This window comes from Haematobia irritans, chromosome 1, assembly GCF_050003625.1.
Source record: "Haematobia irritans isolate KBUSLIRL chromosome 1, ASM5000362v1, whole genome shotgun sequence".
In the NCBI taxonomy this organism is placed as follows: Eukaryota; Metazoa; Arthropoda; class Insecta; order Diptera; family Muscidae; genus Haematobia; species Haematobia irritans.
The window spans coordinates 264,671,275-264,686,010 of NC_134397.1; the positions used below are offsets into that span (position 1 = coordinate 264,671,275).

At 31.6% G+C, this 14,736-nt stretch overlaps 1 protein-coding gene across 1 annotated transcript; it reads left to right on the forward strand.

The window, feature by feature from the left end:
* The first annotated feature begins 9,480 nt into the window (after window positions 1–9,480).
* Npc2e (Niemann-Pick type C-2e) lies at window positions 9,481–14,483 on the forward strand. Its single transcript, XM_075292368.1, has 3 exons — window positions 9,481–9,639; window positions 13,903–14,013; window positions 14,087–14,483. Exons 1-3 carry the CDS (start codon window positions 9,570–9,572, stop codon window positions 14,389–14,391), a joined length of 486 nt encoding a protein of 161 aa, XP_075148483.1. The 5' UTR covers window positions 9,481–9,569; the 3' UTR covers window positions 14,392–14,483.
* Window positions 14,484–14,736: the final 253 nt, after the last annotated feature.

Consider the following 14,736-nt stretch of genomic DNA (forward strand, 5'->3'; position numbering starts at 1 on the left):
CTCATCTCACCTCAATTTAGCCGCCAACTAATCACAAATATTGATTTGAATCAAAAAATGCATTAATAACACTAGTCTACAAAATATATATTTTTTCATGTACATTTGATGAGATGTGACTTTGATCTGCTGAATTCGAAAAAATTAAAAAAAAATGTATGGAAGAGTTTTTGAGATATCCCGTTATTATTAGTTTTTCGCTCTTTTTTTCACTAAACAAATTATATCTCGAGTAAGAAATGTCCGATTATATCCTTGTTTATACTTAAATGAAAGGTATTGAAATGACGACAAATAATTGGATTTTTGATAAGTTAAGTGGTTTAGAAAATAGTGATGTAAAAAGGGCAAATTTTCAACAACAAAAATCATGTTTTACAGTGGCCCTTTCCGCCGGAAAAGTACAAACGATTGAAAAATTTTTATACCCTGCGCCACACTGTGGAACAAGGTATTATAAGTTAGTGCATATGTTTGCAACACCCAGAAGGGGACGATATAGATCCTGAGTCGATATAGCAATGTCCGTCTGTCCGTTCGCCCGTCTGTCTGTGAACACATTTTTGTGATCAAAGTTGCCTCAAAATTAGTACATATTTAACCCTTCGTTGCATGATTTAATTTGAGCAAGGATAAAAATTATTTAGTATGTTAGAATTGTTGTATATGGAGTTATGATACCGTAAACCAATTTTCGTTCGATTCTGATCACTGAAGCAAAAGTTACGTAACATTGCATATATGCAATTTCATGCAGATAATCAATTTCTTTAGTCCACGTTGTTATCTCTATATATCACAGGTAGAGGAGAAAAGTGATGAGATAAAAAATGTTTTAAGTGCAAACTTTTATTGCTGGATGGGGGAAATGGAACATTTTTACTAAAAAAAATTGTTTTCTCGCCAAACATAAAATGTTTGCCAAAATCAGATAGCATGGTTGCGTCAAACATGTTACATGTTCCCCATCGAAAACTAACATTTTACTTCTGAAACATGTTTGAGGTGATCATATTCCTTCTCGGGGTGCAATATTAAAAGTCAAACTCTTGGGATTCTAAATAATTTCTGCCTTTTTTGATGCACAGAATTTCCCAGTTTTGCATTTAACACAAAGGGATGTGAACTTGGAGAACGCAATCCCATAGATGCGAGACCGTTTGCCGTTTACCATTGCACTGTTCCACGTAGAACAGTGCAATGGTCGGAGGGGCGACGAAAGTTGGAGCGTAACATGCTGAAAACTGGTTTTGGTATATACCAGCTTATATGATACACGGAAATCTGGACCCTCGTTTTTACTTATGGTAGGTATAATGGCGACTTTTCAGTTAATTATGATACCACAATATTGACCTTCTGTTTATCACTGAGTGTAGTTCGATTCAATATTAAGCTCTATAGTTCCGAGTTCGAACGGTCTTCCACCATGAGGAAGATTTTAAACACCTAAAATTGTCACCAACATATTGACAGGGGATAGACCACCGCAAAAAAATGTTGAACCCATTTAACCTATCTATCACGATGATATACGTTTAACAATTACAACCCAGCAGCTTGTACACACAGAAAACAAATTTGTTGTGGCAACCAATTTTTTGCCAACCAAATTATTTGGTTCCGTCTACTATCAGAATTTAACCTACATTATTTGTTACTACAACCAATTGAAATTGGGTATCACATCCATTCCATTTTGTTGTTAGTTAGGACAACCAACAATTGTCTGGCATAGCAGTTTGTTAGATTATTAGAACAACCAATATTTTACAATTTACTTTACACCAAAAATTAAATGCAATAAATTATTCGTTAATATATTTATTGTTTATTTGCAACTAATTATATAATTCTTGAAATAAATTTACCCACGGTTTGTACCCTGTACCACTCTTTGGTCAGACGATAATAATTTCAATTTGCGTGCCTACTTGAATTATTAGTTCTTGGTTCCAGGTTGTATTCACTCATCGGTTTTGATTCACATCCTGAGTTGATTGGCTTTAGCTGGCCGTATATTTGTTTCTCGTAAGACAGAAGTCGCATTTCTCCATCTATTCTAATGAAGTTCGGAACAAGGATCCAATTTTGGGGTTGTTCCTATAACTAAGAACCATGAACATTTTATAACAATTTCTCCCGTCGAACACTTACCTGTATTTTCATTTGCAAATATTTGTGTTTTCTAGAATAATTTGCTCCAACTAAAGAAAGTGGTCTGTTGACTGTTCCTATTATCAAATTTCGGTTTTTTACCGGCCATTACATGATGGGTGAACTGAAATTCAATAATTTGTTCATATTACAGACGTTTTGAATAATTCTTTTACCTTGCCTTTATTGGTGTCCGAACTTGAGGTACGAAAGCGTTAATCATCTTGGCGTTGCTTAAAAGTTGGACTCTCTCACAAAGTCAGAGTTAGGCTGTTTGGCTTTAACACTAACTTTTTGATGAGCATTACCTTTGGTATAGGAAGGCCCATCTAACGAATTGACCTTCAATCCTTTTAATAAAGTTGGTCATAACTGTGCGCAAGCTCCTAGATTTTCAATAATTTCCCAACTTTCTCAAGCAATAAACTATTGGGAATTTTCCTTGCCTTCAGTAAATATTCGAAACATGACACTTTTTCCAAATAAATGTTGCAGCAACATGTCCCACTAACAACTACCAAATTTGTTATCACAACCAATTTTTTTATAGTACAAACTTTCTGTCGGTTTCCGAGACAATTTTAAAAAATAAATCTGGTAACACAACAGTACGGAACAGAATGAAAGTTGATTTTCATTAATAGATTTATAACGACCAATATTTGGTCGTGAGTACTAGGATTTGATTATAAAGGGTGATTCTTTTGAGGTTAGGATTTTCATGCATTAGTATTTGACAGATCACGTGGGATTTCAGACATGGTGTCAAAGAGAAAGATGCTCAGTATGCTTTGACATTTCATCATGAATAGACTTACTAACGAGCAACGCTTGCAAATCATTGAATTTTATTACCAAAATCAGTGGCAGAAAATCCGCTTTTTTATCGACAAATTTTGTTCAGCGATGAGGCTCATTTCTGGTTGAATGGCTACGTAAATAAGCAAAATTGCCGCATTTGGAGTGAAGAGCAACCAGAAGCCGTTCAAGAACTGCCCATGCATCCCGAAAAATGCACTGTTTGGTGTGGTTTGTACGCTGGTGGAATCATTGGACCGTATTTTTTCAAAGATGCTGTTGGACGCAACGTTACGGTGAATGGCGATCGCTATCGTTCGATGCTAACAAACTTTTTGTTGCCAAAAATGGAAGAACTGAACTTGGTTGACATGTGGTTTCAACAAGATGGCGCTACATGCCACACAGCTCGCGATTCTATGGCCATTTTGAGGGAAAACTTCGGAGAACAATTCATCTCAAGAAATGGACCGGTAAGTTGGCCACCAAGATCATGCGATTTGACGCCTTTAGACTATTTTTTGTGGGGCTACGTCAAGTCTAAAGTCTACAGAAATAAGCCAGCAACTATTCCAGCTTTGGAAGACAACATTTCCGAAGAAATTCGGGCTATTCCGGCCGAAATGCTCGAAAAAGTTGCCCAAAATTGGACTTTCCGAATGGACCACCTAAGACGCAGCCGCGGTCAACATTTAAATGAAATTATCTTCAAAAAGTAAATGTCATGGACCAATCTAACGTTTCAAATAAAGAACCGATGAGATTTTGCAAATTTTATGCGTTTTTTTTTTTTTAAAGTTATCAAGCTCTTAACAAATCACCCTTTATTGATATGTTATTGGTTATACCAAATATTAAATAAAAGAAATAACTGACATATGGTTCATACAACTAAAACTAATGGGCCTCAACTATCTTTTTATTGTCGTGATCGAATGTCAACCAAACCTTTCTCTGGGTGTATGTTATATGATTCTCCAACGATGTAGGGCAAGGATCAACTCGAATCTTCTTCTACAACCTCGATTTATATCAAACTCGGTGTTTAAATCTCCATCATCAACAAAATACTCGTCTTTATATTCATATTCGTCGTTAAGTGTCCTAGTAGTAACAAAAATTGATTGAATGCATAACATTGCACATATGCAATTATATGGCATATATGCAATGACAGTTCATATCGGCTCAAACGCATGAAATTGCAGATATGATATCATTCATTGTAGAACACTTGTAAATATAATTTGTATTATAAAACTATATACGTAGCGTTTAGAATAGATTAAACTTTTCATTTTATATTTACGTTTAAAAAAATTTTAAGAAAGTTTCATAATATTAAAACAAATAAGTTAAATTTTTCGAGGTACTCAAAATGCTTATTTTAATTTCGCTTTATTTAAATGAAATTGTTACAATACTGGACTAAATCCTTATCAAATATAATCTACGGCTTCCAAAATGTGAATAACAAAAAAAAATTATGGTAAAATATGTAAAAGAATAGGAGCTAGACAGGCAAGAAACTAACATTGCATATATGCAATGTCATGCAACGAAGGGTTAATGTGAGAGAAGTTCACCACTGTGGTATCACAATGGACTGAATAGTCTAAGTGAGCTTGATACATCGGGCTGCCACATAACCTAACCTAACCTAACCTAAGGGTTAATGTTTCCCATATTTTTATACCCACCACCATAGAATGGTGAGGGGGTATAATAAGTTTGTCATTCCGATTGTAACACATCGAAATATCGATTTCCGACTATATAAAGTATATATATTCTTGATCAGAGAGAAATTCTAAGACGATATAACGATGTCCGTCTGTCCGTCTGTCCGTCTGTCTATTGTAATCACGCTACAGTCTTCAATAATGAAGCAATCGTGCTGAAATTTTGCACATACTCGTCTTTTGTCTGCAGGCAGGTCAAGTTCGAAGATGGGCTATATCGGTCCATGTTTTGGTATAGCCTCCATATAGACCGATCTCCCGATTTTACTTCTTGGGCTTATAGAAACCGCAGTTTTTATTCAATTTACCTGAAATTGGAAATCTAGAGGTATTGTAGGACCACAAATACATGTGCCAAAAATTGTGAGTATTGGTCCATATTTTGGTATAGCCCCCATATAGACCGATCTCCCGATTATACTTCTTGGGCTTATAGAAACCGTAGTTTTTATCTGATTTGCCTGAAATTATAAATATTCTGGTATTTTAGGCTCACAAAAACGTGTATCGGATTAAGTTTTTATCGGTCCATTTGATAATGCCTCCATATAGACATAAGCGTAGGAAGGCCTCTGGGGAGGGGGCTTAGACCCCCCCAGAAAAATTTTAGCCCCCCCCAGAATTTGAAACTCTATTTATGATTTTCCATTTTTCAATAAATGTCAATAGTTTTTTAATTTTTATAAAAATTAAACTAAAGACTTTCATGAATAATCGAATTACTTGGGTTGTGGTAGCCAAAGATTATAGATTTGAGGAAGATGGGAGATTGGCTTACGTCATACATCTTTTATTAAATTTGGTGGTTGTTGCCGATGGCAATGTTTGATGTCAGATATTTATGAAATAAAGCTGTGGTTGAACTTATGATTGATTTAGTTTAGTCAATTTAATTTAAAAAAATAGATATTAAAACTAATAGATATTAAAAATAGATATTAAACGTTGCCAAAAAAGTAGTGAAAATGTTCTTTTTGGGTCTGGAAGTGGTGCAAATTTGCGGAGAAGCAATGAATGTAATATGAGCTTGTCATAGGACAAATGTCAACCGTTTCAACAGCCGTTGCAATGAATTTGCATCACTTCTTAAGGTGAGATCCGAATTCAGTGTTTTGAATGTGAATTAAAAAATTTTGTGATATTTTCCCAAATAAATAATTTTTATGATTTTTAATGCATTCTGACGCTTGTTTGAAACATTTTTCCTTGAATAATTTCCAAAATCATCGATTTTTCTATAATGGATTTAGCAGTTTTGTGGCAAAATTTGAATAATTTGTACCAATTTATTTATTCTTACTCTTTTTTTAAACTATTTGAAAAAAAAAGAAAACAAAAAATTACACATTAAAATATGAAAAAAATGAAGTAAAAAAAACTTCCTGTGTAGTTAAAATAATTGAGGACATTTTTGGAAGTACTTGTAAAGTTGTGCCTTTAGAACAACTCACAATTTTTTTGCAGGGAAAAGTGTGGAACTACTTTTAGTTGCTTATTATATATTAATTGTTTATTCAATTAAATTAATTTTTTATTCAATTTTATAAAATAAAACATTAATTGAACCTATAAGTTCAGTCTATAAATTTTTAGCTAGGGGGGCTATAGCCCCCCCTAGGAAAATTGTCTAGCTACGCTAATGCATATAGACCGACTTCACTTCTTGAGGGTGTAGAAGGCGCACTGATCATGAAAATGGCTTGAAACTCAATGTAGATTTTACTTCTACAGATTTAAGATTTCAAATCAAGACGTTATTTTATAATTTTCGTGCACACTTACAAGAGATGTTAATGATTCCTCTAAAACTCAAACAAAAATGGTTCTTATAAATCCAGAATCTGATATAGTCCTCATAGGTGAAATCTTTAAATTTATCTTCGGAAAGTGTCCTCAAGTCCTCAAGCCCTCCTGAAATTTTCAAGGGAAACCCTAATATTTGGTTCATGGTGGTGGGTATTTAAGATTCGGGCCGACCGAACTTAGTGCTGTATATACTTGTTTTTACTAACATTGTGTTCCACACCTGCGCATTAGCCGCCTAAAATTTTAGGTCTATAGATTTTGTAGAAGTCTAACAAATTTTTGTCCAGATCGGGTCAGATTTAAATATATGTATATGGGAACATAAAACTATATATAGCACCCAACACATTTGACGGATTTGATATGGTATAAAAAATGTTGATCTACACCCAGAAAAAAGTGACCCCTTCTTTAAGTTAAAATGAACTCATTGTGAAGAAAGTTGAACTTCGTATAGCGCCAAAGACATTTTTATTTGTTTGAACGATGTGATTTTCGTAGAAATTAGGAATAATGCATTCCATATATTAGTTAACATTTCCCTATATTTATATACCACTATACTACAGAATGAAAAAATTTATCTAATTTGAATTCATATATGGAATGATTTTATTGAAATTTTTTCATTCATTTCGACAAATATTACACATTTGTGGTAAAACTTTTACTTCATAATTAGAACTGCTTACCTTCGTTTTTAAATACAATTTTATTTATTTCTATAAGCAATTTTATCTTCAATAAAAGACATGTTTTATTAATATATTGAATATATTTATTAAGAATCAACAGCATCGAATCTCTTTGAAATATTAGTTTATTATTCCACTATTCCCAATTTCCGTGTGATATTATCAACTGTAAAACGCACTTTTTCTTCTTCTTGTACTTTTCACTTTTAATAAGTTGCTGCCTAACGATTTTGTCCTCCTTTTACAATTTCAATACCTACAAATATAAAAAATCATAAAACATTTTTGTTGCAAAAGGTTAGCGTCACTGAATATTACCTGATAATTGAAGATTCCAAAATGAAGACAAATGAAAGGATTGTTATTCTGCTGGTGTTTTCTTTCTTTATACACTATCACGAACATTGATAGATTTATTTAAAAAAAACGAAAATTTTTCTCACTAATTTAAAATAACAAATATTTTATATATTTTATTTGCTATTTATTATATTATTTTACCATATTATTTTTTAACAATCTCTCCGTATTTGGTATACGGAGAGATTGTTAAAAAAAAACAACGCGATTCCAACTAAAAAAACAACCGACGCTCAAATATATCGATTACACCCACGCGCAATCACATCGATTACGATGACAGGTATCGATTACAGGTAGACAATATAAATTTAGGAAAATTTCCTATATTCTAACAAGTGTGTTTCCTTAAGTTTTGAAAGGATTGCATACTTCTTAGTACGAATGAACTAAAATATTTTTCTATGCCAAGTGTTGTTCGTATGTATGAAAACCTTTCTATTATAAAGGAAGTCGCAATTATCATTTTATAAGAAATTTTACTAATTTTGAGGAAACTTGGTTTTAGTTCGGTTTTTGTTTATTTTTACGAATGCTTTGTTATCGGTGAAAAAAATTTTCTTTTTCCCAGCGAAGAAAATAGTATGAGTAAAATTCCATGCCTTATTCTAGTTAATGAACTATTCCTAACTGCTTACAGTTTAGGATTTTTTTTACTGAAACGAGTAAATTTTATTATTTTTCACAAAAAATTACCTTAATGGAAATAAAATGGATAAACTATATTGATGAAAAATTCTTCCTTTAGTTTCGAAGGCACTTTTTTCTGGGTGTACAAAGTGGTGCAGGGTATAATATAGTCGGTCCCGCCCGACTTTAGGAACGTCTAAAGTTTTTTTTTCTCCTTGGTCGTATAGATGATACTCTAACGAAGTAATAAGACAAACGAGAAGAAAAACGACCGAAAAATGACAAAGTTATAAGCAATTGAGTGAACAAATCCGATGTCAAATATTAGCAACTCTCATACACAAAAATGCTACTCGGCCACACAAAAATATATTTTTGTGTGGGTGAGTTGTTGATATTTGCATGATTTTACATCGGATTTGTTCACTCAATTGCTTTTCAATTGCTTTTTTTCAATGGTTTGTACTTTTCCGCCGAAAAGGGTCACTGTAAAACTTGATTTTTTCTCAAAAACTGTTCCATAAAATTTTTTTAGTGTCAAACAAATTCCTATTTGTAATATAAAACATTTCGCTAATATTATGTGTGTATTCTATAGTCATTTTAGTCATCTATATATATTTTTTTATCTATGAAATTTGTACCTTCAATTTACGAATTCCATCATTGGAAAATTTTTGTGATTACTATTCATAAAATAAATGAATTAGTCTTTGTGTGCATGTATCGTTTTTCAATTGATCGATGGATTAGAAACTCAGAGATTTCTAGAATTATAATTTTAAACTGAATTATTTTTCTGGATATATATAAATAATTCGGCATATTCATATATTCTTTTATATCAGCGAAAGTTAGATTGTATAAAGGTCAGCTATGAGTAAAAATTCGTCATATCATAAAAGTCAAAGTTTATCAATTTTTTAATCACTCATTGTTTACAAAAATTTTTACAAAAGAAAGTGTCATACTAAAACATAAAATCTTTCCACAAATTTCTAATATATCAGTTTCTCTATAATAAAATTATAATCCTGAATGTATAAGAATCAACTTATCTTATCACATAACTATCGCTAAAAATTGTTTTCAATGGTTTCTACATTGATGGATAGAAAACACCTGCAATGACTATGATACTTTCCAAAAATTTTGAACACCTGCTAAATTATTTAATAAAAGTTTCATTTTATTTTTTGCTACTGCCAAGAAGATAGCGCTAAAAGGAAAAAATCGATTTTTCTATTTAGCTGATTATTGATTTTGGTGATATAAAAACATTCGATAGAATGCTTATAGAATCAGTTTATTGACGGTAGTCCATCCATCGTATTAAAAGTGAATACTTGAATATTGAAAAATAAATTCGCCCAATAACAAAATGTTGAAATTATTTACTATGTCTATTGCCCTTATGATAGCGGTTACTGCAGCTACCAATGTCAAAGAATGTAAGTCTGCAGTATCATAAAAAAATTGTGATCGTCTATGGTTAATCATAGTCTAAAAAGGGATTATCAGGGCATTGACATTTAATATGAAGTGGTTTTGACGGGCATGTGGAAGATATTAGAACCAGCAGTGGTTCGATAGAGAGTAATTGTGAAAAAATATTTAACGCAATTTGATAAAAAAAAAAGAAACGATTTTTCTTATTTGTGATAAATCTTGGAATTCAACTCAATTTCAAACAATGTTAGCTTTCAAGTAAATATCAAACTTCGGTGTTTGTAGTAGACTGATGATTGTTGATGCTGCATTAAAGTCAACACAGAACGTTGTTAGTGCGAAGAATGCTGAATAAAAAACGATTTTTGTTAGTTGTGATAAATCTTGGAATTCAACTCAATTTCAAACAATGTTTGCTTTCAAGTAAATATCAAACTTCGGTGTTTGTAGTAGACTGATGATTGTTGATGCGGCATTAAAGTCAACACAGGAAGTTGTTAGTGCGAAGAATGCTGAATAAAAGATGGATTATGATAATATTGGATCGAAAATTACAAATGCGGAATATATCGAATATTGTCCATCACTAGTCACAACATTTCTCATCTTCCTGGTAATAAGGATACCAGGACGAAAAACGTCTCATGACTCACTGTGGTGCAATGGTTAGCATGTCCGCCTTGTACACATAGGATCGTGGGTTTAACCAGTGTTGCCATTATTGGGGATTTCCCCCGAAATTGGGGACATTTTTTCGAGAATGGGGACGAACTTTTGAGTTGGGGACTTGGGGATTTGATGGGGAATTTCCATAAATTTGGGGATTTTTTCGAGAAATCGGTTTAATGTTTTTTTCTATAGGAAATTTGGTCAAAATTCTATGTGTATGGACAATTTTTGCGAAATGTTATTTCTATAGAAAGTTTTGTCAAAATTTTATTTCTATAGAAAATGTTGTCAAAATTTAATTTCTATAGAAAATTTTTTCAAAATTTTATTTCTATAGAAAATTTTGTCAAAATTTTATTTCTATAGAAAATGTTGTCAACATTTTATTTCTATAGAAAAACTTTTCAAAATTTTATTTCTATAGAAAATTTTTTCAAAATTTTATATTACAGAAAATTTTGTCAAAATTTTATTTTCATAGAAAATTTTGTCAAAATTTTATTTCTATAGAAAATTTTGTCAAAATTTTATTTCTATAGAAAATTTTGTCAAAATTTTATTTCTATAGAAAATTTTGTCAAAAGTTTATTTCTATAGAAAATTTTGTCAAAATTTTATTTCTATAGAAAATTTTTTATTTCTATAGAAAATTTTGTCAAAATTGTATTTCTATAGAAAATTGTATGGAACGTGTTGTTGATAATTTTTGTTTGTTATTGGTATAAGTTATTTTATTGATGCGTCCCTAGGGCTGGGGGATTTGGGAAGAGACCACTCCTGGGAGGCGACGGGGTTGGCCGGTGAGCCCTGAGCAGAATGTCCTTAGCCACACAATAGGGTTTCGTAACAATATGGCAATTTTGACAAAATTTTCTATAGAAAGGAAATTTTGACAAAAATATTCTCTAGAAATAAAATTTTGACAAAATTTTCAATAGAAATAAAATTTGTCAAAATTTTAATTCTATAGAAAATTTTGTCAAAATTTTAATTCTATAGAAAATTTTGTCAAAATTTTATTTCTATAGAAAATGTTGTCAAAATTGTATTTTTAAAGAAAATTTTGTCAAAATTTTATTTTTATGGAAAATTTTGTCAAAATTTTTATTCTATAGAAAATTTTGCCAAAATTTTATTTCTATAGAAAATTTTGTCAAAATTTTATTTCTATAGAAAATTTTGTCAAAATTTTATTTGTATAGAAAATTTTGTCAAAATTTTATTTGTATAGAAAATTTTGTCAAAATTTTATTTCTATAGAAAATTTTGTCAAAATTTTATTTCTATAGAAAATTTTGTCAAAATTTTATTTCTATAGAAAATTTTGTCAAAATTTTATTTCTATAGAAAAGTTTGTCAACATTTTATTTCTATGCAAATTTTTGTCAAAATTTTATTTCTATGCAAATTTTTGTCAAAATTTTATTTCTATGGAAAATTTTGTCAAAATTTTATTTCTATAGAAAATTTTGTCAAAATTTTATTTCTATAGAAAATTTTGTCAAAATTTTATTTCTATAGAAAATTTTGTCAAAATTTTATTTTTTTAGAAATTTTTTAAAAATTTTATTTCTTGTCGTTTTTGATTTCAGCTTAAAACCATGCATTGACTAAACTACAAGTGTAGCTTAACCAACAGAGGAAAAGTATGCTTGTCAAATTTATTTGGGCAAAGCCCTATAGACTGCAAGATGGTTGGATGTACAGCTGTTTCGGAATTACCACATTACTCATCAGCATCCTCTACTTGAAGCAAAACTATCAACCAATTATCATAATAAATTCGAGTAGAGGATGCTGATGAGGAATGTGGTAATTCCGAAACAGCTGTACATCCAACCATCTTGCAGTCTATAGGGTGGTGGGCAATATGTTCATAGGAATTTGAAGGTGTATTCTTTTGTTTAGCTCGTGAGGCAAACGTGCTCCATATTTTTGATTAAAACCAATTGATTGAAATCGGCGAGATATTGTCATTACTGTGATGTTCATTTTTTTTTTTTTTTTTTTTTTTTTTTTTTTTTTTTTGAAGAGTCTCTCGAACACTTCAACTAATGGCTTATCAACTTTTGCAAGTACTCATGTTTCCGAACCATACAGCAAATATACATATTATTAGTTACGGGTAGGCCGTAATGTTTGTTATTCTAGAGATGGCTCGAAACGGTCTACTTAACCTAATCGATCCAATCTCTACATAGGCCATTATCATTGCGAATCTTAAAACTGGTTGCAAAAAAACAAGGCAGTTGTAAACGGCATAGCTTTAGTTCCCAATATCCAAAATCTGTCTTAGATACTAGTTCTCGATTTACCATCATCGATTCCCAATCACCGGAACAATTTCACCTGGTTCCTATTGTCTTTCTCAAAGACAAGTCACAATGCCTATGCATTACAGGGCTGCACAATTCCATTTGTAAATGTAGAGTACACGTGTACTTGCTACATGAGTACATCTATTTGAGAGAGTCGCAAAACAATTGGTACACATTTTGATGAACACCAAATTAACTTATTGTTGCTACTCTCATGTCTTCACTACAAACAAACACATATTCCTCATTCTCTCTTATTGAAGTGTACTCAGAGTGATCACGTCGAGTATGTTGCGAGAAGAAAACTTCATAGAGTACTCCATGTACCACGTGCAGTTTCAGAACTACAAAAAAACAGTTACTCTCCACAATATATGTTTTCGGTTTGTTATAAAGAACGGCAAACGTTAAGGTAAGTGTGTGACATACATAAATATATGAAATATGTGACATACATACATATCTATGATTAATAATAATGGAAAGTTTTGCTTCGCATACTTGTGGTACCACGTGAAGTGAAGAGATTCCATGTTGTACTTTTTCTAAAGACCTGCATTTTTGTTGTTCCTTTTTTTCGGAACACATATTGTTTCGGATAAGTACTTGGTGGTATTTGACAAGCAAGTGTTCTCTTCACTTCACTACTTGCGCTCTGAGAGAAAGACAGTGTATGTACTATATTCGACAGCGAATTGCATACATGTAGTGAAAAGTTATTCGATGCAGACCTCTACATTACTCCATAGTCATCGGAATAAACGGGTACATAGCCGGTTTTGTATCTCCCTCTCCGGCATGTTTTTGTATGCATATCATCTTGTCCGAAACCTCATTGGGTAGGTGTAAAAGATGTGTATAAACATAGATGGTCACCTGGCTCCTCTTGATTATTCTGCATTCGGGGTAGTACGATAATCTGGTCTAATCACTAAGCCTAAAGACGAAATTACCCTTTGAATTATCTTGCAAATTTAGATTTCAATTTTCCACTTAGAATGTCAGATGGTTGGGGTCTTATTCTTGTATAGTTTGATAATGCCCCGATGACTGTATTTTTACATGGCACAATACACCCGACAAACCATTTTTTACATACTCTTGTTTGGGGTGATCATATTCCTTCTATACGCATGGTGGATACCACTATCAGAAGGAAAATATATCGACAATTGAGAATTTGATCACAACATGTCATTGAAAATATTTTATTACAATATCAAAAAAAATATTTTATGTATAGAATATAATTAAATTTAAATTTTATATATTTTTTAGGTAAAAAGGGTCAACCCTTTCCCCTTAGTGTTGAAGTGGTGGGATGTGATGAGGTGCCTTGTGATGTGGTCAAAGGTACAACAGCTTTAATGAACGTTCACTTTGTGGGAAGTAAGTATGCGAGATTTAAGAAATTCCAACCTCCGTTTTAATTATTTTTTGTTTTGTTTTCTTCTTTCAATAGCCAAGGACAATATTCGTAACCTGAGGGCTGTTGTTCATGCAACAACCATTGGTATTACTGTACCCTATGATTTACCTCCCGAGGTGGCCAGTGTATGTGATAACCTTCTGTATGGGGCCACATGTCCCATAGACAAGACTGAAGATGTTGTCTATGCCTTCAAATTTTACGTTGAATCACATTATCCAGAAATTTCCGTTAGTGTTCAAGTCTCTTTGGAAGATGATGAAGGCGAATCGATTGCTTGCTTTGTGGTCAATATCAAAGTTAAAAAGGGGTCCACAAGCACATATCGACTGGAATAAAACTTAGATAATTAATTTCAAATTTAGATTGCATTAATATAGAACAAAACCCAAAAATATAAAAATTATTTATTTATTTAGTTAAAGTTTAACTAATTTATTATTTTACTTAGGTCGAAAACCTTAGTTGTTAGTACCTTCATTTTTTTGTATTTATTTTCATACTTTATTATGATTTTAAATAAACTAATAATAATAATATTATTTTACTATTAGCATAGTTATGTGATATTATAGCAAATATAAGACCTTTAAAATTTAATCCCGATGTACTTATTATATCGCCGAAAATATGTATGAAGAAGTGAAAATCATTTCCAGACCATTTTAGGATATCCACCAAAT

Bases quoted from the DNA above. Each gene is read 5' to 3' on its own strand.
- Npc2e (XM_075292368.1), top strand. From the start codon at position 9,570: ATGTTGAAATTATTTACTATGTCTATTGCCCTTATGATAGCGGTTACT. The intron at 9,640-13,902 runs GTAAGTCTGCAG...TATATTTTTTAG, and splicing joins AGCTACCAATGTCAAAGAAT to GTAAAAAGGGTCAACCCTTT. The intron at 14,014-14,086 runs GTAAGTATGCGA...TTCTTTCAATAG, and splicing joins GAACGTTCACTTTGTGGGAA to CCAAGGACAATATTCGTAAC.